At 45.8% G+C, this 22398-nt stretch overlaps 1 protein-coding gene across 16 annotated transcripts in view; it reads right to left on the bottom strand.

Moving 5' to 3' along the window:
* Positions 1-22398, bottom strand: part of SDK2 (sidekick cell adhesion molecule 2) — a 1552195-nt gene that overhangs the window by 1023453 nt on the left and 506344 nt on the right. For 4 of the 16 annotated variants that reach the window (XM_068263121.1, XM_068263135.1, XM_068263122.1 and 1 more), the window contains exon 1: positions 6609-6909. The exons of the other annotated variants lie outside the window; for them this stretch is intronic. In XM_068263121.1, coding sequence (XP_068119222.1) covers positions 6609-6681 — 73 coding nt within the window. In that variant the 5' untranslated portion in view covers positions 6682-6909. Of the gene's footprint in view, positions 1-6608; positions 6910-22398 lie in introns of those variants that run through there. 16 annotated transcript variants of the gene reach the window in all.

Genomic DNA, 22398 nt, shown 5'->3' with positions numbered 1-22398 from the left:
CTGATGGAGAAGACAAAAAGCTCTCCAACTCCATGCGGTTTGCTTGCTGTCAGGCTCTATTTGGGGCTGATTTCGTCAATCTATTAGCGATTAAGAGTATCAGCATTTTATGGAACGCCCCAGATTTACTACATTATATTTTTTATATTCTTTTTCGGGATAACAGCCAAAAGTTTCTGTGACTCATCCAGCTGGTTACTCAGACGCAGCGGGCCGCAGAAGATAATAATGCTGTTCCCGGCCACCAATCTCTGTCCAGATGTTATTGTTCTACTGCAGGTAAGAATGAGAACAGCGGGGTTTGATTGGCTGCTACAGGGAGGCAGCTGTTATTCTTTAAAACAATACAACTGCTTAATTTAGAATGTGGATTGTAATACTGGTAAAGTTATAAAGGGATCATATACAGGGTTGTTCTAATGCTAAAAAATTATAGTGTTAAGAATTTTACTCCAGTTCTGCCTCCTAAAGACCAACCCCAACGTTGTCTTTGTGAGTAAAACATCCCTCCTGTGCGAGTCTAATGCTAATCTCCTCATCAAACCCAACTCTAATCTCTTCTTCCAGTCTCAATGTGACCTATCCTCCTGTACCAGCTCAACATCAACCTCCTCTACCAGCCTAACACTAACCTTCTTACCAGCCTAAAACAAACAACCTCCTCTACCAGCCTAACACTAACCTCCTCTACCAAACCAACAGTAACCTCCTCTACCAGCCCAACACTAACCTCCTGTACCAGCTCAACATCAACCTCCTCTACCAGCCTAACACTAACCTCCTCTACCAAACCAACAGTAACCTCCTCTACCAGCCCAATACTAACCTCCTGTACCAGCTCAACATCAACCTCCTCTACCAGCCTAACACTAACCTTCTCTACCAAACCAACAGTAACCTCCTCTACCAGCCCAACACTAACCTCCTGTACCAGCTCAACATCAACCTCCTCTACCAGCCTAACACTAACCTCCTCTACCAAACCAACAGTAACCTCCTCTACCAGCCCAATACTAACCTCCTGTACCAGCTCAACTTCAACCTCCTCTACCAGCCTAACACCAATCTACTCTACCAGCCCAACACTAACCTCCTGTTCTAGCCTAACAGTAACCTTCTCTACCAGCCCAACACTAACCTCCTGTACCAGCTCAACTTCAACCTCCTGTACCAGCCTAACACCAATCTACTCTACCAGCCCAACACTAACCTCCTGTTCTAGCCTAACAGTAACCTTCTCTACCAGCCCAACACTAACCTCCTGTACCAGCCTAACACCAATCTACTCTACCAGCCCAACACTAACCTCCCGTGCCAGCTCAACTTCAACCTCCTCTACCAGCCTAACACCAATCTTCTTACCAGCCTAAAACAAACAACCTCCTGTAGCAGCCTAACACCAATCTACTCTACCAGCCTAACACCAATCTTCTTACCAGCCTAAAACAAACAACCTCCTCTACCAGCCTAACACCAATCTACTCTACCAGCCCAACACTAACCTCCTGTTCTAGCCTAACAGTAACCTTCTCTACCAGCCCAACACTAACCTCCTGTACCAGCTCAACTTCAACCTCCTGTACCAGCCTAACACCAATCTACTCTACCAGCCCAACACTAACCTCCTGTGCCAGCTCAACTTCAACCTCCTCTACCAGCCTAACACCAATCTTCTTACCAGCCTAAAACAAACAACCACCTGTAGCAGCCTAACATTAACCTTCTCTACCCGCCTCTGTAGGCTTGAAGACAAGACAGGGTATCCCCCTCCACCAAAGGTGGATACAATAAGTGTTATAATAGAGAACAGAGGCGCCAAAAGGATAAAAACAGTGTTTAAAAGTTTTAAAATTTTGCTTAGGAGGCAGTGGTGGACTTACCTCCCATAAGCAGACACAACAACTGTGTATTCACAAAAGGGATATTTATTGGTATACTCCAAATACAGCCTAACAGTAACCTCCTCTACCCGCCTAACACCAACCTACTCTTACCAGCCTAAAACAAACAACCTCCTGTACCAGCCTAACACTAACCTCCTCTACCAAACCAACAGTAACCTCCTCTACCAAACCAACAGTAACCTCCTGTACCAGCCCAACACTAATCTCCTCTACCAACCCAACACTAAACTCCTCTACCAGCCCAACACTAATCTCCTCTACCAACCCAACACTAACCTCCTCTACCAACCCAACAGTAACCTCCTCTACCAAACCAACAGTAACCTCCTGTACCAGCCCAACACTAATCTCCTCTACCAACCCAACACTAAACTCCTCTACCAGCCCAACACTAATCTCCTCTACCAACCCAACACTAACCTCCTCTACCAACCCAACAGTAACCTCCTCTAGCAGCCTAACACTAACCACTTCTACCAGCCTAACACTAACCACTTCTACTAGACGAGCACTAACCTCCTCTACAAGCCCAACACTGACCTCTACTACCAGCCTAACACTAACCTCCTCTACTACTAGCCCAACACTAACCTCCTCTACTAGCCTAACACTAACCTCCTCTACTAGCCTAACACTAACCTCCTCTACTAGCCCAACACTAACCTCCTCTACTAGCCCAACACTAGCCTCCTCTACTAGCCCAACACTAACCTCCTCTACTAGCCCAACACTAGCCTCCTCTACTAGCCCAACACTAACCTCCTCTACTAGCCCAACACTAACCTCCTCTACTAGCCTAACACTAACCTCCTCTACTAGCCTAACACTAACCTCCTCTACTAGCCCAACACTAGCCTCCTCTACTAGCCCAACACTAGCCTCCTCTACTAGCCCAACACTAACCTCCTCTACTAGCCCAACACTAACCTCCTCTACTAGCCCAACACTAGCCTCCTCTACTAGCCCAACACTAGCCTCCTCTACTAGCCCAACACTAACCTCCTCTACTAGCCCAACACTAGCCTCCTCTACTAGCCCAACACTAGCCTCCTCTACTAGCCCAACACTAGCCTCCTCTACTAGCCCAACACTAACCTCCTCTACTAGCCCAACACTAACCTCCTCTACTAGCCCAACACTCATGTCCCTCTCACTTCAAGTTCCCTTTGAACTAAACAGTTAAAGTGGACCCAAATTAAAAATACAAGATTTCAGAATTAAAATCTATTTTCTAAATTATAATAATAAATAGCAGCCTTTTTTCAGCTGCATGATGACAAATATATAATATTTTACATTTATTGGAAGAACCCCTCCCTTCCTTTTATATTGCCGGGACAGAATCCGGCAGACTGGTGGAGTAGGTGGTGTCCGGCAATGGAGGAATTGCTAATGGCTGCCACCTGTATAACCCTAGTTATGATAAGAGAAGGGTGAAACGCATGCACTGAAATGCTCATAGGCTTGAAGGAGTGTTTATTTATCTTTATATGTGTCAGAGTGGTGCAACTACATATTTTGAATTACAAAAATGATTGGTTTGGGTCCACTTTAACCTTCCCCATGATGAACACATGAATCTCACACCACAATGGACAAATAAAAGTATGATGACAGTTCAAACCAATAAATTACACACCAATCGCTAAACTGGCAAGAAAAAAACAACACACAGAAAACACCCACTGGATACTAATCCGGAATACCTAAAATAATGTAGATAAAGTTGTAGAGGACTACAAACCTCAGCAAACTCTGACATGACCCAGCCCGGTACTTATGTACACTGGACTGGTGACAGTTATGATGACCACACACATTGCAATCTGATGATAAAAAGCTTCAGCAATTTAACCGATTGTGAGAGACACCAGACTGCATCTAATATGGATTAAGCTGCCCTTAATACTACGCAAATGTAAAGATTGCTCAGTAAGGTTACCATATGTGTGTGCACAGCAGATGCTAGACAGCTTCCAGAGAACTACAAGTCCCACAAATGCTAGAAGTTACAGCATATAGCACGGCAGACGCTAGACAGTTTCTGGAGAACTACAAAACCCAGCAATGCTAGAAGTTACAGCATACGCACAGCAGACGCTAGACAGCTTCCAGAGAACTACAAATCCCAGCAATGCTAGAAGTTACAGCATATAGCATGGCAGACGCTAGACAGTTTCTGGAAAACTACAAATCCCAGCAATGATAGAAGTTACAGCATACGCACAGCAGACGCTAGACAGCTTCCGGAGAACTACAAATCCCAGCAATGCTAGAAGATACAGCATATAGCATGGCAGACGCTAGAAAGTTTCTGGAGAACTACACGTCCCAGCAATGCTAGAAGTTACAGCACAGCAGACACTAGACAGTTTCTGGGGAACTACAAATCCCAGCAATGCTAGAAGATACAGCATATAGCATGGCAGATGCTAGACAGCTTCTGGAGAACTACAAATCCCAGCAATGATAGAAGTTACAGCATACGCACAGCAGACGCTAGACAGCTTACGGAGAACTACAAATCCCAGCAATGCTAGAAGTTACAGCATATAGCATGGCAGACGCTAGACAGCTTCCGGAGAACTACACGTCCCAGCAATGCTAGAAGCTACAGCATACAGCACAGCAGATGCTAGACAGATTCTGAAGAACTACAAGTCCCAGCAATGCTAGAAGTTACAGCATATAGCATGGCAGACGCCAGACAGTTTCTGGAGAACTACAAATCCCAACAATGCTAGAAGTTACAGCATATAGCATGGCAGACGCTAGACTGTTTCTGGAGAACTACACGTCCCAGCAATGCTAGAAGTTACAGCACAGCAGACACTAGACAGTTTCTGGGGAACTACAAATCCCAGCAATGCTAGAAGATACAGCATATAGCATGGCAGATGCTAGACAGCTTCTGGAGAACTACAAATCCCAGCAATGATAGAAGTTACAGCATACGCACAGCAGACGCTAGACAGCTTCCAGAGAACTACAAATCCCAGCAATGCTAGAAGTTACAGCATATAGCATGGCAGACGCCAGACAGTTTCTGGGGAACTACAAATCCCAGCAATGCTAGAAGTTACAGCATACGCACAGCAGATGCTAGACAGCTTCTGAAGAACTACAAATCCCAGCAATGCTAGCAGTTACAGTTCTGTCAGTATTACCGGGCTTAAAGCTCACATCCAAATGTTGCCAACTTTTCTTAACTGCTCTGAAGATAGAATTTGTAATCTGAACACCAAAGTGCAAAAACACAAAAGATCTCTTTTTAAAAATGTCGTTTCCCTCTTTAAATGGTTTTTAAACTAATTCAAACAATCTGGGGCTAAAAATCAAACTTGTGACCCAAAACATCTGATTCCCGAAGACTAAATGATGAGTTTGGACACAGGCCGCTCTCTCGGTTATGTGCTGTGCCAGTTGGCACATGTATAGTAAATGTACCGGTATACATTGTGCTGCATGCCTGTACATAGCCGTCCACCAACCTGAGAGGCACAGCCTGCAGGGCATGCAGATTATTACAAATAATAATAATAATACTACAGTGTCTGGCTTCATTCATGCTAGATCCCACAACTGGCAGCATGCCCAGCGATTAACTCCCACCATGCCACACAAACCCCCCCAGGAATATGTCCTATTATACTTGGCTGGCTAACAGCATCTGCAAAACCTACCACCAGTGATGCCATGAACCCCCCAGTACCCAGAGGTCATGGCGGCAGTCTGGAGGGGGAGAAGGGATGGGGGGTAGAGGGCACAGCTGCCGGGTACAGTGGCAACAAACTTCAGCTGTGCTACAGCGAGGCAGCTGATGCTATGTCCTCATGGGGTGTGCAATGGAGCACAGTGGATACAGTATAGAGAACGCGCAGAATACCAATTACACAGCCAGCGAGATAACTGAAGCACTTAGCAACTGATAGAGTTTATGTGTCAATTGCACAGAGTACTGTCTGCACACAGGTCCCTGCAACACCATTATAGTGTAAAGTACACAGCGCAGGTAGGTACACAGACTGACAAGCAGCATACACTGCCAGGGGGGGCAGGCAAGTAATCAGATAGATAGGCAGATAGATAGATAGATAGATAGATAGATAGATAGATAGATAGATAGATAGATAGATAGATAGATAGATAGATAGATAGATAGGTAGATAGATAGGTAGATAGCACAATGACTGCCAGTGACTGTTACACACACCTTTGCCCTCTGGCACACTGGCATTGAGTGACAACACACAGGCAACCAGACAAATCATTACTGTGATTTATAAACAATATCCACAGCTTTGCGATACACAAGAAGTTCCACCTGTGCCATACAGTGTATACTGATAATATCCATGAAAAGCCCTGAAGTGAGGCAATAGGTAAGCAGCAGCACATAGTGACCCAGGCTGGCTGGGCACTGCCTGGCATGATGAATGAATGGCACAGCCTGGCACACAGAGGTGAGGGTAGAGGAGCTGGTGTGTTAATAGATGATAATAGTACTAATAATAATCAGAGCCCCCTGGAAGCATGCCCACCCCCGGTGCCTACCTTGTGCCCAGGCTGGCTGGCATGATGAATGAATGGCACAGCATGGCACACAGAGGTGAGGGTAGAGGAGCTGGTGTGTGTTTATACATAATAATAGTACTGATGATAATAATCAGAGCCCCCTGGAAGCATGCCCACCCCGGTGCCTACCTTGTGCCCAGGCTGGTTGGCACAGCAGCAGTGCCAGGGCTGCTATGCTCCATAGGCTGTATCCTGCAGGCATCCTCCGGGTATAATCCTCAGGGTAGCTGGGAATCTCCAGTAACCGGTGCCCTCCTGATGCCAGGCTGTCCGCTACATGGAGAGCAGCGCTGCCACCTCCACCCCCCTCCCAGAAGTTCTCCTCTGCCGGGGGAAAGTTTCCGGGTCCCCGGGTGATGCCAGGCGAGAAGTCCTGCAGTGATGTGTCCTCTCCTCGCCAGTCTCCTGCCAGCTCAGGCTCGCTGCTGCTCCATGGATGGGAAGCGGGAGAATGCTGCTGCTGCTGCTGCTGGAGCCACAGCCAGGATCAGGAGGAGGGATGCAGCTGGGAGGAGGGGGGGATCCGTGCTGTACTATAGCAACCACTGCCACCTACTGGCCGGTTGTGGGCACTGCAGGCATAGCCATTCACTACTGATGTCTCTCACTGCCACATGCAATTAAAGTGGATCCGAGATAAACTTTTACTCATTGCATAATTGTGTTCCTTTCATATAGTTTATAGGGCATTCCTCAAGCCAAATACTATTTTGTTTTGTTTCAATACTCTACATCCCTATAAACTAAACAAGCCTCGCCCACAGCTTTTCACAGTGCCCTGGCACTCAGTCCCAGGTAGCAAGGGCTTATGGGAGCTCAGTCTGGGCAGGAGGAGGGGGAGTTACTAGCCAGAGATTTCAGAGGCAGAGGGGAGGAGGGAGGAGGAGAGGGGACTGAATTTACACACAGGCAAGCTGATAGCATCTCCATCCTTCTCACTCAGTCTGTGACAATGTGACAAACAGAACATGGCTGCTGTCATTGTATCACAGGAAGAAATAATCATATCCTATTGAAGCTGTTTGCAGCTAGATTTGCGGTGTAAACTTTACATAAGATATATAGACAAGTTACTTGGTATAGTTAGTTTTTCATCTCGAATCGGCTTTAACTTTTTCTCCTGACTTTTCTCCTAGGTCCTTTTTAAGATATTCTTTAACCACCCTGGCGTTCTGATTAAATCGCCAGGGTGGCTGCGGGAGGGTTTTTTTTAAATAAAAAAAAAACTATTTCATGCAGCCAACTGAAAGTTGGCTGCATGAAAGCCCACTAGAGGGCGCTCCGGAGGCGATCTTCCGATCGCCTCCGGCGCCCAGAATAAACAAGGAAGGCCGCAATGAGCGGCCTTCCTTGTTTTGCTTATATCGTCGCCATAGCGACGAGCGGAGTGACGTCATCGACGTCAGCCGACGTCGTGACGTCAGCCGCCTCCGATCCAGCCCTTAGCGCTGGCCGGAACTTTTTGTTCCGGCTACGCTGGGCTCAGGCGGCTGGGGGGACCCTCTTTCGCCGCTGCTCGCGGCGAATCGCCGCAGAGCGGCGGCGATCAGGCAGCACACGCGGCTGGCAAAGTGCCGGCTGCGTGTGCTGCTTTTTATTTCATTAAAATCGGCCCAGCAGGGCCTGAGCGGCAGCCGCTGGCGGTGTTGGACGAGCTGAGCTCGTCCAGACCGCTCAGCTGGTTAAAATAGCTTTTCAGCACTTTGCTGTTAAAAAAAAGCAGATGAAAAAGTAATTTCAAAGTATTTTCTTGCTAGCTAGTGGTTTATTAGGCATTTTATTGGCAAGTTAAATCTGTAATGAAAAAACCACCCCCTGGGGGATACTAACTTCAGGAGGGGGAATCCTCTTCCCCCTCCGGGATCCAGTGCTGGCAGCCCCCCGAACAGCGGCCATGTAAATATTTACATTCCCGGGCCCCAGCGCAGGCGCAGTAGCGAGATTCAATAGGCTACGGTGGAAAAAGTCAACAGCATAGCTCCTAATTGTCCCTCTTTTGGAGGGACAGTCCCTCTTTGAGAGCCCTGTCCCTCTTTTCTCCTCATTTGTCCCTCTTTCAGAACTTTATCCCTTTTTCTATGTAAATATATATAAATATCTCTACTAAAAATGTGTTTGATTGACTCTAAACTTTGTTCCCATCCTTTCAATTGATATATTACTAATTTTAAAATATTAATATGAAGGAGAAATGAACCAGGATAGAAAGGACCAGTGTGGTTTGAATTATAAAACAACATATTTTTCTTATGAAATTGTTATGGTATACGTGACTAGGGGTGTGACGGGGGCGTGATCAGGAGTGTGGCAGGGGTGTGGCTTAAGTGCCCCTTTTTCTCATCTCAAAAAGTTGGGAGGTATGTAACAGGCTTGTCTGCTGTACTTTCGGGGGCTGCTAGCGCTGGATCCGAAGGGTGACGAGGATGGGGAATTCAGAGGCCTCCCCATCCCTAGGTAAGTATCCCCCAGGGGGTGTTTTTTTTCGTTACAGATTCTCTTTAAAGGACATCCAAGGTGAAATTAAACTGAGGAGATAAACAATAGTATCTATCTTCCTCCTCCTAAAAACAACTATTTTAGCCATGCCACAGTCTCATTTCTAGTTTTTAAGTTTTTACGGTTTCATTGTCTTTGCTCAGTGACACCATCCTGGAAGTATGCCAGAGCTAAAATCTATCAACTATTGATCGTTTTCATCTCTGTTCTGCTCTCAGAAGCCATTTACTGACGGGAAAGTGTTTTATGGCTGTAATTACTAATCAGTGACGCTAACGCTATAGTCTGACCCAGTCCCGACCTGCACAGAAACTGCCACTTGCATACCTGATGTTTACATTTTTCAGGCAGAGAAAGAAAAAAGGATCACAGCCTAGTTATTAGTGTGCCTGGCACTGTACATACCCATGTCTATCTCATCATGTCACATGTCACTTCGGATGTCCTTTAAGAAAATATCACCTAGGAGAGAACTATCATAAACTACAGTATTTGCCCTTCAGTGGGAGGGTCCTGTGTGAGAGTAGGGTTAGGATAAGACGTAGTAACACATCGGTAAAGATTACCAATATATTTAACTCGGGACAGGAAAAAATGATGCAGGCCGCCGCTGAAACCTTCTGGCGCGCCATTGGTTTGCATTACAAAAGTGAAATACCGTTTTGAAATGTAACTTTATGGCGCATCGCTGCGTGGGGGGGGGGGGGGGGGAAGGCGTGCGCTAAACAAACATTATAGTTTCACGATGTTCTAAACGAAAATTATCGTTGATAACTATTAATCTCAGAAAAGTTTGTCTTATATAAACGGTATTTATCGTATACTTATTTTAAACATTAAAATAAGTTATAAACGGGAAAATAGCGCATTAAAATATATATATATATATATATATATATATATATATATATATATATATATATATATATATATATATATATATATATATATACAGTACAGACCAAAAGTTTGGACACACCTTCTCATTCAAAGAGTTTTCTTTATTTTCATGACTATGAACATTGTAGATTCACACTGAAGGCATCTAAACTATTAATTACCACATGTGGAAGTATAGTACAGAACCAACATGTGTGAAACAACTGAAAATATGTCCTATTCTAGGTTCTTCAAAGTAGCCACCTTTTGCTTTGATGACTGCTTTGCACACTCTTGGCATTCTCTTGATGAGCTTCAGGAGGTAGTCACCTGAAATGGTCTTCCAACAGTCTTGAAGGAGTTCCTAGAGATGCTTAGCACTTGTTGGCCCTTTTGCCTTCACTCTGCGGTCCAGCTTACCCCAAACCATCGCGATTGGGTTCAGGTCTGGTGACTGGAGGCCAGGTCATCTGGCGCAGCACCCCATCACTCTCCTTACTGGTCAAATAGCCCTTACACAGCCTGGAGGTGTGTTTGGGGTCATTGTCCTGTTGAAAAATAAATGATGGTCCAACTAAACGCAAACCGGATGGAATAGCATGCCGCTGCAAGATGCTGTGGTAGCCATGCTGGTTCAGTATGCCTTCAATTTTAAATAAATCCCCAACAGTGTCACCAGCAAAGTACCCCCACACCATCACACCTCCTCTTCCATGCTTCACGGTGGGAACCAGGCATGTAGAGTCCATCCGTTCACCTTTTCTGCGTCGCACAAAGACACGGTGGTTGGAACTAAAAATCTCAAATTTGGACTCATCAGACCAAAGCACAGATTTCCACTGGTCTAATGTCCATTCCTTGTGTTCTTTAGCCCAAACAAGTCTCTTCTGCTTGTTGCCTGTCCTTAGCAGTGGTTTCCTAGCAGATATTCTACCATGAAGGCCTGATTCACAGTCTCCTCTTAACAGTTGTTCTAGAGATGTGTCTGCTGCTAGAACTCTGTGTGGCTTGTGGCAAACTGCAAACTGGACTTCTTATGCTTTTCTGTTAACAATGCCTTTCTTCTTGCCACTCTTCCATAAAGTCCAACTTTGTATAGTGCATGACTAATAGTTGACCTATGGACAGATTCCCCCACCTGAACTGTAGATCTCTGCAGCTCGTCCAGAGTCACCATGGGCCTCTTGACTGCATTTTTGATCAGCGCTCTCCTTGTTCGGCCTGTGTACAGTGTACAGTTGTGCCATACTCCTTCCATTTCTGAATGATCGCTTGAACAGTGCTCCGTGGGATGTTCAAGGCTTTGGAAATCTTTTTGTAGCCTAAGCCTGCTTTAAATTTCTCAATAACTTTATCCCTGACCTGTCTTGTGTGTTCTTTGGACTTCACGGTGTTGTTGCTCCCAATATTCTCTTAGACAACCTCTGAGGCCGTCACAGAGCAGCTGTATTTGTACTGACATTAGATTACACACAGGTGCACTCTATTTAGTCATTAGCACTCATCAGGCAATGTCTATAGGCAACTGACTGCACTCAGATCAAAGGGGGCCGAACCCCACTTTGCAGTTATTTATTTGCAGGAAATGTTTGGAATCATGTATGATTAATTTCGTTCCACTTCTCACGTGTACACCACTTTGTATTGGTCTTTCACGTGGAATTCCAATAAAATTGATTCATGTTTGTGGCAGTAATATGACAAAATGTGGAAAACTTCAAGGGGGCTGAATACTTTTGCAACCCACTGTGTGTATATATATATACATACATACATATATATATATATATATATATATATATATATATATATATATATGTATGTTAATACATGTATTTATACATGTATTAACATGTATATAAATGCTTTTTTTTTTTTTTTTTGCTTATTGTTTGAATAAAAAAAAACAAAAACAAGACATGGGGTCCCCACTCCCGAGCCTCTTTAACCCCTTGTCCCCCATGCAGGCTGGGATAGCCAGGATGCGGAGCCCCGGCCGAGTGGGGCTTCGCACCCTGAGCTATACCAGCCCGCATTGGTCCATGGTATGGGGGGAGGGGGCTCTAGGGGGGAGGGGCGGTCAAGCCTCCCCCTCCCCCCGGAGCCCTTGTCCAATCCATGGATAAGGGGCTCCTCCCCGCCTCCCTTGCCCCAGGTGGAGGCGGGGCGATGACTCCCTGGGGGGGTTCATGGTGGCATCTGGGAGTCCCCTTTAAGAAGGGGACCCCCAGATTCCCACCCCCCTCCAAGGAGAAATGAGTGTAGGGGTACAAAGTACCCCTTACCCATTTCCACAAAGGGTTAAAAGAAATAAAAACACAACCACAAGATTTATTTTTTTTTTATTAATCTCAATTAACCAGAAATACTTACCTGTACCTTTAAAAAAATGTTCCCATGCCAATATCCTCGGAAATGATCCCATGACAGTTGTGACCTTGATTGAAGATCTCAGCTGACACGCGCTCCCACCGCCACACACCGGCGCTGCTCTGGATATACTGAGTATAGCTAGAGATAAAAAGCATCTTTGAATTTGGCTCCAAGGCTCCCCATTGGTCTAATAACAGACCAATGGAGTTCCTCCTGATACCCATTGGTCTGTTATTAGACCAACGGGAGCCTTGGAGCCAAAATGTAAAGATGCTTTTGAGCCGCTCTGTGGTCCTTCCTGCCACGGCTTTCCGCACTTCTCCCCACATACTGCCCACCCACCCTGTCACTCTGGTCTGCCCTTTGATGTGTGCTGTCCTTGTGTACTGTACTGTACGTTAGTAATTTACTCACTTCTTTATAGAAGATCTCGCCCGAGGAAGGGAATTACCCTAATTCCACAAAGCTTGCATCTGCATATACATATATATTTGGTTAGCCAATTAAATGTATGGCCTGCAACGGCAATCTTGTTTTACTCTCGTAATCAAGCGACAAGAGAATATTATGAATCTTACATTAATTGGAAACAGCTTTTTTTTCAAATAGTTATTGGCTAGCCGGGTGGGTGAAAAGTATCCCAGGTTAGGTTGTGTCACAGGAAACGTTTGACATGTCCCATGATTACTATTATTTATTATTATTATTTAGTGTTTAGATAGCGCTGACACTTCTGCAGCACTGTACAGAGTACATATCCATGTCAAGGACTTCTCCAAGGAGCTCACAATCTAATCCTACCATAGTCATATGTCTGTGTGTGTATCGTGTAATGTTTGTATCGTAGTCTTGGGCCAATTTAGGGAGAATCCAATTAACTTATCTGTATGTTTTTTGGGATGCGTGAGGAATCCGGAGTGCCCAGAGGAAACCCACGCAGATACGGGAGAAAAAATGAACTCTGTGCAGATAGTTCCCTGGCTGAGGCTCAAACCAGGGCACCAGATGAGATAAACAGGTGTGTGCACAGTCCCAGTCCTACTCAGAAGTAGGTTCCCTCTCATTTCTCACTGTACGGGTTAAAAATCTGGGGTTCTAAATGAGGGTTTCTCTGTAGTAAAGCCTTGTACACACACTAGATGGTTCGTGGCCAAGGTGGGTAACTGTCTCTGCTGAGAATCCAACACCACTTATATGGTGGTTCATCCGTCACCCCAGATCCTCCCGGTGTATTGGTGAGACATCTGGATTAGGCCATGTGCAGGTCAAACCTATTGTTCTCCAATGAATTCTGCCCTCCCCCATTCCAAAGCAAAAGAATGCATCACTAGCCTCTACTCTAGCAGCATGTCTGTACAGAATTCAGCCCTGAACTGAACACAAGGGATTGAGGATTATATATTGTATGAGGACAAGGGATGGGATTTGCCATGGCAAGGGTTCGCCCGCGGGCAACCTTTCATCCCATAATACCCAGCATGACTTCTGCTAGCCAATAGGGATGGAGTTCCCCATGCAACCACTTTTACAAACCTGTGTTAATATCTAGTTTGTTAACGTGAATGACCAGCTGATTTCAGGTCAGAGGTCATGCTGGGCAATACAGGAAGGAAGTTCACTGCTGGCGAACCCATGCCATGGCAAATTCCATCTCTAACGACAGGGCTGCCAACAGGAGAGCGCAGATAGTACTCTAGTATGGGGCCCAAAGAGAGAAGGCCCACAACTTCACCTCACATGGTAGGGCAACAGGAGCCCTGTTTCAGGATCTCTTGTATCCTCTATGGTGGGGATCTAGTGCTCTGTATGACAAGGAGTATTTTATGCTGAACGGAACAGAAGTAGCATCTGTCCTATGAGATTATGAGCAGCCCTTAGCCTGAGGTTCTTGCACTATACAGATGGGTTCCCATTCTGCAGAGCAGATTTCTGATAAACTGCACAGAGGTCCAGGTGATATGATTAGCATAAGATCTTCAGGCTGCTGATTGATACACCTGTATTCCTTCCTGATCAGGCTGATGGCACTGAGGGTCTGATATAACACAGGTGTGTCATGATCACTCAGGCTTTTGCAAGTTATTGTGAAGGAAAACCCTCTTGCACACTGCAAGCGATTCCGATTCAGATTCCGCTTTTTAATCTGTTTTTACATCCGATTCAGATTCCGATTTGCAGTGTGCAGGGAGCATTAAAAAGCGGAATCTGAATCGGAATCGCTTGCAGTGTGCAAGAGGCCTTAATCCCTTTAAAGAGACACTGAAGCGAAAAAAATTCTAATATAATGATTTGTATGCTGAAAAATGCTTTTCAAAGCGATTATACATAACATTGAATTGAGCAGGGACGCGCACAAAATGCTGCATGTCTTGTGATTACTCTAATCTCAATAGCACTAGTGGCTTCCCGTAGATTTAAATACATTGCCAAAGCATTTTTCTTTTGGTGTGTTTTTTTTATCATTCGCGATTATCGGCGATCCAAAAACGCTTCCAAAATCGCCCTAGGGTGTCCCAGCCTTAAAGGAGTCATCAGGGAACATTTAATAAAATAAGTGCTACTTACCGGGGTCTTCCTCCAGCCTCAAGCTCCCAGCATGTCCCTCGCCTCAGCTCTCCCCGCAGCCGTTCGCCGCAGCTCGCTCCTGGTCCCTGGCGATGACGTCAGGGTGACCTCCAGGTCACTCTGTACTGTGCCTGCGTGAGCAGCGCTGTCAATCACCGCCACGTGGGCCGGAGCAGACTGCACAGGTGGTAGTAGTATTGCGCCTGCGCAGTCCGCTCCGGCCCACGTGGCGGTGATTGACATGGAGGTCGACCTGACGTCATCGGCGGGGACCGGGAGCGAGCTGCGGCGAACGGCTGCGGGGAGAGCTGCGTCGAGGGATGTGCTGGGAGCTTGGGGCTGGAGGAAGACCCCGGTAAGTAGCACTTATTTTATTAAACGTTCCCTGATGACTCCTTTAAAAACCCACTAGCGTTACAAACAGTTAAATGTGAAATACATGTGCATCCGCACATATAAGATGAAAATTAGCTCCAGAGTAAGATGCTGCTTGCTTACAGACACTCCCATCTGTTTGCATTACACAGCAGCCAGAAGGTGTGCGTTCCTGGCAGTTCAGCCGCTGAACAGGGCGCTAAACGCATCGGTTTATCGTCCGTGTGAGAAGCCTTTACATCCCATTCACACTTAGAAGCGCAAAACGCCAGCGATTTTTGCCAGTCCTTTGCGGGAGTGATTTTTCCGCGATTTCACACGGAAAAAATCACTGGACAGTGCAGCAATTTCTCCGCGATTGCATTTAGCGCTTCTAATGCACCGAAACGCTATAGTCGGGAATTTACCTGAAAATGGTGCAGGCTACACGTTTGCGTTTATTGCCGCAAATCGCCCAAGTAAGAACAGGCCCATAGGGTTTTATTACACTAGTGCTTTCAAAAGCGCTAGTGTTTGAGCGTTTTGTCGAAATCGCCGGCAAAACGCTCAAGTGTGAATGAGCCATTAGGGTGAATTCATTAAAACTCACCGTATAATCCCTCCACAGGATAAATAGGCCGTATTAAAGGGGTTCTCTGGGGGGGGGGGGGGGTTTAAAAAAATAAAATCTGACCTGGGGTTTCTATCAGCCCCAAGTAGCTGTCCTCCTCCGATCACCCGTTCACCGCCGCCGGCACCGGCCAATTATTTGTCTAACAAGAGAATAATGCGCGCTCCCACTTGCGTCATCTGGAGCTTACTGTGCAGGTGCAGTCTTAAGTTTTCTTGTACGGCACCCGCGCAGTAAGCTCCCGATGACACGCGTGCAGCCGCAGTTGGATGAGATGCGGCGTTAGGCCAGGACTGGCGGCGGGGAATGGAGGATCGTAGAGGACGGCGCAGGACATTACAGCTGCAGGCAGGGGCGTAACAATAGACCCTGCAAGGGATGCAGCCGCAGGGGGGCCCAAAAGCCACAGGGGCCCATCCTGAATGACTGACAAATGTAGGCAAGGAGAGAAAAAAACTTTCTGCTGTTTGCACAATTGTTCTAATGACTGCATCTGCTCAGCCACTGGTAATGAATCATACAAAGTTTTGTAGACAAAGATTTGTAGCCAGTCCCTATTCAGTGTGCAGGGGGAGGGGGCCCCATCCAATGTTTTGCAGGGGTGCCCAGTGATTTCTAGTTACACCCCTGGCTGCAGGGGGCCGATAGAAGCCCCAGGTAAATGTCCGTTTTTATTTTCAACACCCTCCCCCTCCCCCCAAGAGAACCCGTTTAAGGCATCTAGTCTGCACAGGGCACTATAGTCCAAGGCCACTCGTTTACCTACAAGTTACCTGTGGCTTTAAACAGCTTGGAAACTTTGAGGCTAGGAACAGATAGCGTTGTGGAAAACGCAGCGTTTTTGCCGCTAATGGAAGTCAATTGGCCGCATAAAAAAACGCATATAGAAAACGCCCATGTGTTTTTTTATGCATTTTAAAAACATGTTTTTAAAAACGCTGGTTTTGTTGCATACTGAAAATCAATGGGAACGCAATGGTATGCGTTTTTCACGCATTTTTATGTGTGTTTTTTAAATCTTTTTCTGATGTATTTCCGCTTCCTGTTGTTTTCCTAGTGATTTACATAAAACAAAATTAAAAAACGCATATAAAATGCATATGCGTTTTTGTATATGCGAACTGCAATTGCATAAAAATGTCCGCAAAATGCTAGAAAACGCATATGCGGAGAAAAGAACACAAAAAACAAAAACGCATAAAAAACGCACACACAAACCATGTATGTGACAGAAGACTCGACCTTTCACGCACAGCCATATGTGCACCCAGCTTTAGAAAATGGTGTGAAGCCTAAAGTGAACCAGAGATGAAGCACCCTTGTGTATTTTACCATATATATCAGTGGGAACATTAGAGAAAACACTTACCATGCTCTCTGTTTCATTCTGCACTGCTCAGTCTGCCTGTTATCAGCCCTGATAAAATCCCCTACTGAGCATTCAGTCTGGCTTTGCCTGGAATGATTATAGCCGAGTCAGTCTTCTGTGATGTCTTTTCAAGCTCAAGCCTGCCCCCTTGTGGCTCTGCTATAATGACTCAGCTATAATGATTCCTGAGCAAAGCCAGACTGATGCTCAGTCGGGGATTTTATCAGGGCTGATAACAAGCAGGCAGAGCAGTGAAGGATGACATAGAGAGCAGGATAGGTGTTTACTGTCATGTTCCCACTGATATATATGGTAAAATACATGAGGGTGCTTCATCTCTGGTTCACTTTAAAGAGGAGCTCCAGTGAAAATAATGTAATAAAAAAGTGCTTAATTTTTACAGTAATTATGTATAAATGATTTAGTCAGTGTTTGCCCATTGTAAAATCTTTCCTCTCCCTGATTTACATTCTGATTTTTATCACATGGGGACATTTTTACTGCTGGCAGGTAATGTCACTGATAGTAGCTGTTGCTTGCTTTTTGGCAGTTGGAAACAGCTGTAAACTGCTACTTCCCACAATGCAATGAGGTTCACAGACAGGAAACTGCCAGAGCCATGGTCCTCACAGTTTCCTGTGGGAGGGGTTTCACCACAATATCGGCCATACAGCGCCCCCTGATGATCCATTTGAGAAATGGAATAGATATCTCATGGGAAAAGGGGTATCAGCTACTGATTGGGATGAAGTTCAATTCTTGGTCACGGTTTCTCTTTAAAGCCTCCTTCAGATGGGAAGCTGGACTGCACACATGTCGCCATTTGGGTGCAATTTAAATGCAGCTGAATGGCTGTTTGTTTAACCATAAGTACGTCAGTGCTTGACACGTGGTGGTGTTGCTGCATGGCTGAGAACCTGTCGTGTATGAGCATGGCTGCGCTTCAATGCGATTCCATGGGGGGGGGGGACCTGTCCAGCATCATTACTGAGCACTAACATGTACCCAGCCAGTGCAGGAGACCAGCTGACAGGCAGAGACCTCACAGCTCATATGAAAGAGGCCTCAGACCAGAACTGAATCATCCACGAGGCAAACCTAGGCAGTTTCTTAGGGCCTAGGGAGAGTATAGGGGCCTGCTGGATGCTAGCTCCCTCATAATCTAACTAAAAAAAAAGCCAGCCAGGTGACCATCAGTGGTGCACAAAAACTGCTGTCTTGCCTCGGGCCCTATTTCAATTAAGAGGGGACCTGAAGTGAGGAAAATTATTTAAAATAAACACATGATGTTCCTCTAAAAGAATATTACATACTTACCTCACCGTCAGTTCCTCTCAGAAGCTCACCATTTTCTTCTTACAGTGATCCCTTCCAGTTCTGACAACATTTTGTCAGAACTGAAATATACCAGTTCCTGTCAGTTATATATCAGCAGCTGTCAGTTACAACTGAATGTGCAAGGTAATGTCCACGTTTCCCTATGTGGGTGATATTACGGTTTAACAGTGTGCTGACCAGGAAGCTGTTAGGGGGTTACGGCCATTTTTAAAATGGAGGATGGAGAATCCCATCGATCACAGTGGACAAATGGGATGCAGGAGAGGAGAAAGATTGAGAAGACTTCACAGGAGGTAAGTATGACCTGTGTATGCTTATTTGGACTTTTTAATTTCAGTTCAGGTTCTCTTTAAATGACAACTGTAACGAGAAGGATATGGAGGCCGCCATATTTATTTCCTTTTAACCAATACCAGTTGCTTGGCAGCCCTGCTGATCCTCTGCCTCTAATACTTTTAGCCATAGCCCCTGAACAAGCATGCAGTAGATCAGATGTTTCTGACAATATTGTCAGATCTGACAAGATTAGCTGCATGCTTGTTTCTGGTGTGTAATTCAGACACTACTGCAGCCAAATAGATCAGCAGGGCTGCCAGGCAACTGGTATTGTTTAAAAGGCAAAAAAAATATGGCAACCACCATAATCTTCTCACTTCAGTTGTCCTTTATTCCTTGTTTCCCTAAGACAGGGATCACACTTATGTCTGAGATTTTTCATTTATAATGTATGTTGTACTGCGTGCGTTTTTTTTCATGGTCAGTCAGCTAACTGCAGCTATTCTTCGGCTATAGGAACACGCGGTGTGCGACACTTTCATTCAGGCCATTGCACCCAATTGTCCCTCTTTGAGTACCCAGTCCCTCTTTCTTCCTCGTTCGACCCTCTTTCAGGGCTCATGTACAGATCTATGTAAATATATGTATTTTTCTACTAAAAATGTGTTTAATTGACTGGTACTTATCCGTTAGCCGGGCGCATCCGGCAGGTGGCGACAAAACTCCACCAGAGTTACATCTTTCCCTACTATCCATGTCGGCCTGGAGGGGGAATAGTAATTAGCGCCACCTGCCGGATGCGCCCGGCTAACGGATAAGTACCAATTGACTCTTAACTTTATTCCCATCCTTTAAGTTGAAATATGACTTACTTTCAAATGTTAAAGTGAAGGACAATGAACCAGGAGGACAGAACGGACCATTGTGGTTTGAATTCTAAAACAACAGATTTCTCTTATTAAATCTTTAAAGAGAACCAGAGATGAAGCAACCTCATGTATTTTACCTTATAAATCAGTGGGAACATGACAGTAAACACCTAATCTGCTCTTTGTTACATTGTTCTCTGTTTAATCTGACTGTTATCACCTCTAAGATAAGAATCCCGACTAAGCAGTCGGTCTGGCTTTGCTACAGAATAATTATAGCTGAGACTGTGTTCTTTGCTGTCTTCAAGTCCAAGCCTGCCCCCTGCTGGCTTTGCTCAGGAATCATTATAGCTGAGTCATTATAGCAAAGCCAGAATCAATGCTCAGTCCGGGATTCTTATCTCAGCTAGATAACAGACATTTTAGCAGTGAGGATGGAACAGAGAGCAGGATAAATGTTTTCTCTAATGTTCTTACTGATTTCTATGGTAAAATACATGAGGATGCTTCGTCTCTGGTTCACTTTAAGGTATGTGTGACTAGGGGTGTGTTATGGGTGTGGCTTAACTACTTGCCGACTGCTCCATGCCAATTGGCGTGGAGCAGTGTGGCAGCCCCAAAACCACTCCACGACGATTGGCATGAACGGCTGTCTATGGGGCTAGGAGGAGATCGCACGCTGGCTGTGCGCGCATCTCCTGCTTGGAAGGCGGAGCTCCGCCCCTCCTTCAGTCTCCCAGCGGTGATCGCAGCTCGGAGACTGTTAGACGGAGAAACCGCCGTCTATATACATTGTACAGCGCTGCGATCTGCAGCGGCACTGTACTGGGGACAGCTGCGTGACACGGCTTAAGCCTATCACAGCCGATCGTGCTGATAGGCCGACGGAGGGAGGAAGGGAAAAATTTAAAGAAGATGCACAATTGTATTAGAAAAATAAAAATATTTGGCAAAAGAAGAATAAACACTGGGGGGGCGATCAGACCCCAACAGCAGAGAGCTCTGTTGGTGGGAAGAAAAGGGGGAGGGCTCACTTGTGTGCTGTGTTGTGCGGCCCTGCAGCGAGGCCTTAAAGCTGCAGTGGCCAATTTCAAGTAAAAGGGTCTGGTCTTTAGGGGGGGTTAACACTGCGGTCCTCAAGTGGTTAAGTGTCCCTCTTTCTTATGTCAAAAAGTTGGGAGGTATGTACAGGCTGTTTCCCACATTGGAAATGGCATTGCAAGTTTAAGCCTTCCCACTGGCTCATTGTGATTTTGGATGCAAAGAAATGGGCACAGTTTCGGGAAGTGTGTTCCCTGCCTGTTTCCTATTTATTCATCTGCACGAAATCCTAATACACAAGTATAACTACCACAGAGCAGCACAAACCTCATAGAGCTCAGCGGGGAGAGGAATCCTGTCTACTAGAGAACAACAAACTGTGACAGTGGCAGTGCAGATTAGCCCCAGCAGAACAGCTAAATAACCTGAGATGATGCTGGAGGATCAGAATATCTGCAGTATATCCACATTATTAAGCCTAGTCCTACAGTATATCCTAAAGTGGTAACATTACTATTGCACTGCACAAAGTACAGTAAATGTCTCTTAAACAATATGTCAGATGTATAGCTTGCTAATATCTAATCTATGCAGGAATTAGTGAATCTTAATTAATTCATTTTAAGTTTTATTGCAGCTATAGCTATTTGATCCAAGGCAAAATGTACATTTTTTTCTGCCCCTTGGCCAACAGCCAGTGGCCTTGTGGCTCCTATTTCCATGTGCAGCAGCCCTATCTGACCATTCCATGTACAGCCCCTCATCCATGTGTAACATCCATGTACAACAGCTCCCCAACCCTTCTATGTGCAGCCCCCTTTTCCATGTGTGACATCCATGTACAGCAGCCCCCCAACCCTTCTATGTGCACCCCCCTTTTCCATGTGTGACATCCATGTACAACAGCTCCCCAACCCTTCTATGTGCAGCCCCCTTTTCCATGTGTGACATCCATGTACAGCAGCCCCCCAACCCTTCTATGTGCAGCCCCCTTTTCCATGTGTGACATCCATGTACAACAGCCGCCCAACCCTTCTATGTGCATCCCCCTTTTCCATGTGTGACATTCATATACACCAGCCCCCTCCCATTCCATGTACAGCCCCCTCTTCCATGTGTAACATCCATGTACAGCAGCCCCTCCCATTCCATGTGCAGCCCCCTCTTCCATGTGTATCATCCATGTACAGCAGCCTCCTCCCATTCCATGTGCAGCCCCCTCTTCCATGTGTATCATCCATGTACAGCAGCCCCCTCCCATTCCATGTGCAGCCCCCTCTTCCATGTGTAACATCCATATACAGCAGCCTCCTCCCATTCTATGTGCAGTCTAGTCTTCCATGTGTGACATCCATGCACAGCAGCCCCTCCCATTCCATGTGCAGCCTCCTCTTCCAAGTGTATCATTCATGTGTAGCAGCCCCTCCCATTCCATGTGCAACCCCTCATCCATGTGTAAAATCGATGTACAGCAGCCCACCAACCATTCTATATGCAGCCTCCTCTTCCATGTGTAACCTTCAAGTACAGCAGCCCCCAGACCATTCTATGCACAGTCCCCTCTTCCATATGTGACATCCATGTACAGCAGCCCCTTCCATTCCATGTGCAGCTCCCTCTTCTATGTGTAACATCCATGTACAGCAGCCTCCCTCCCATTCCATGTGTAGCCCCCTCTCCCATGTGTAACATCCATGTACAGCAGCCCCCTCTTATTCCACGTGCAGC

Source organism: Hyperolius riggenbachi, chromosome 12, assembly GCF_040937935.1.
Source record: "Hyperolius riggenbachi isolate aHypRig1 chromosome 12, aHypRig1.pri, whole genome shotgun sequence".
NCBI classification, from domain to species: domain Eukaryota; kingdom Metazoa; phylum Chordata; class Amphibia; order Anura; family Hyperoliidae; genus Hyperolius; species Hyperolius riggenbachi.
The sequence above is the reverse complement of the archived record's forward strand: the minus strand, read 5'-3'. Positions and strand labels throughout refer to the sequence as shown.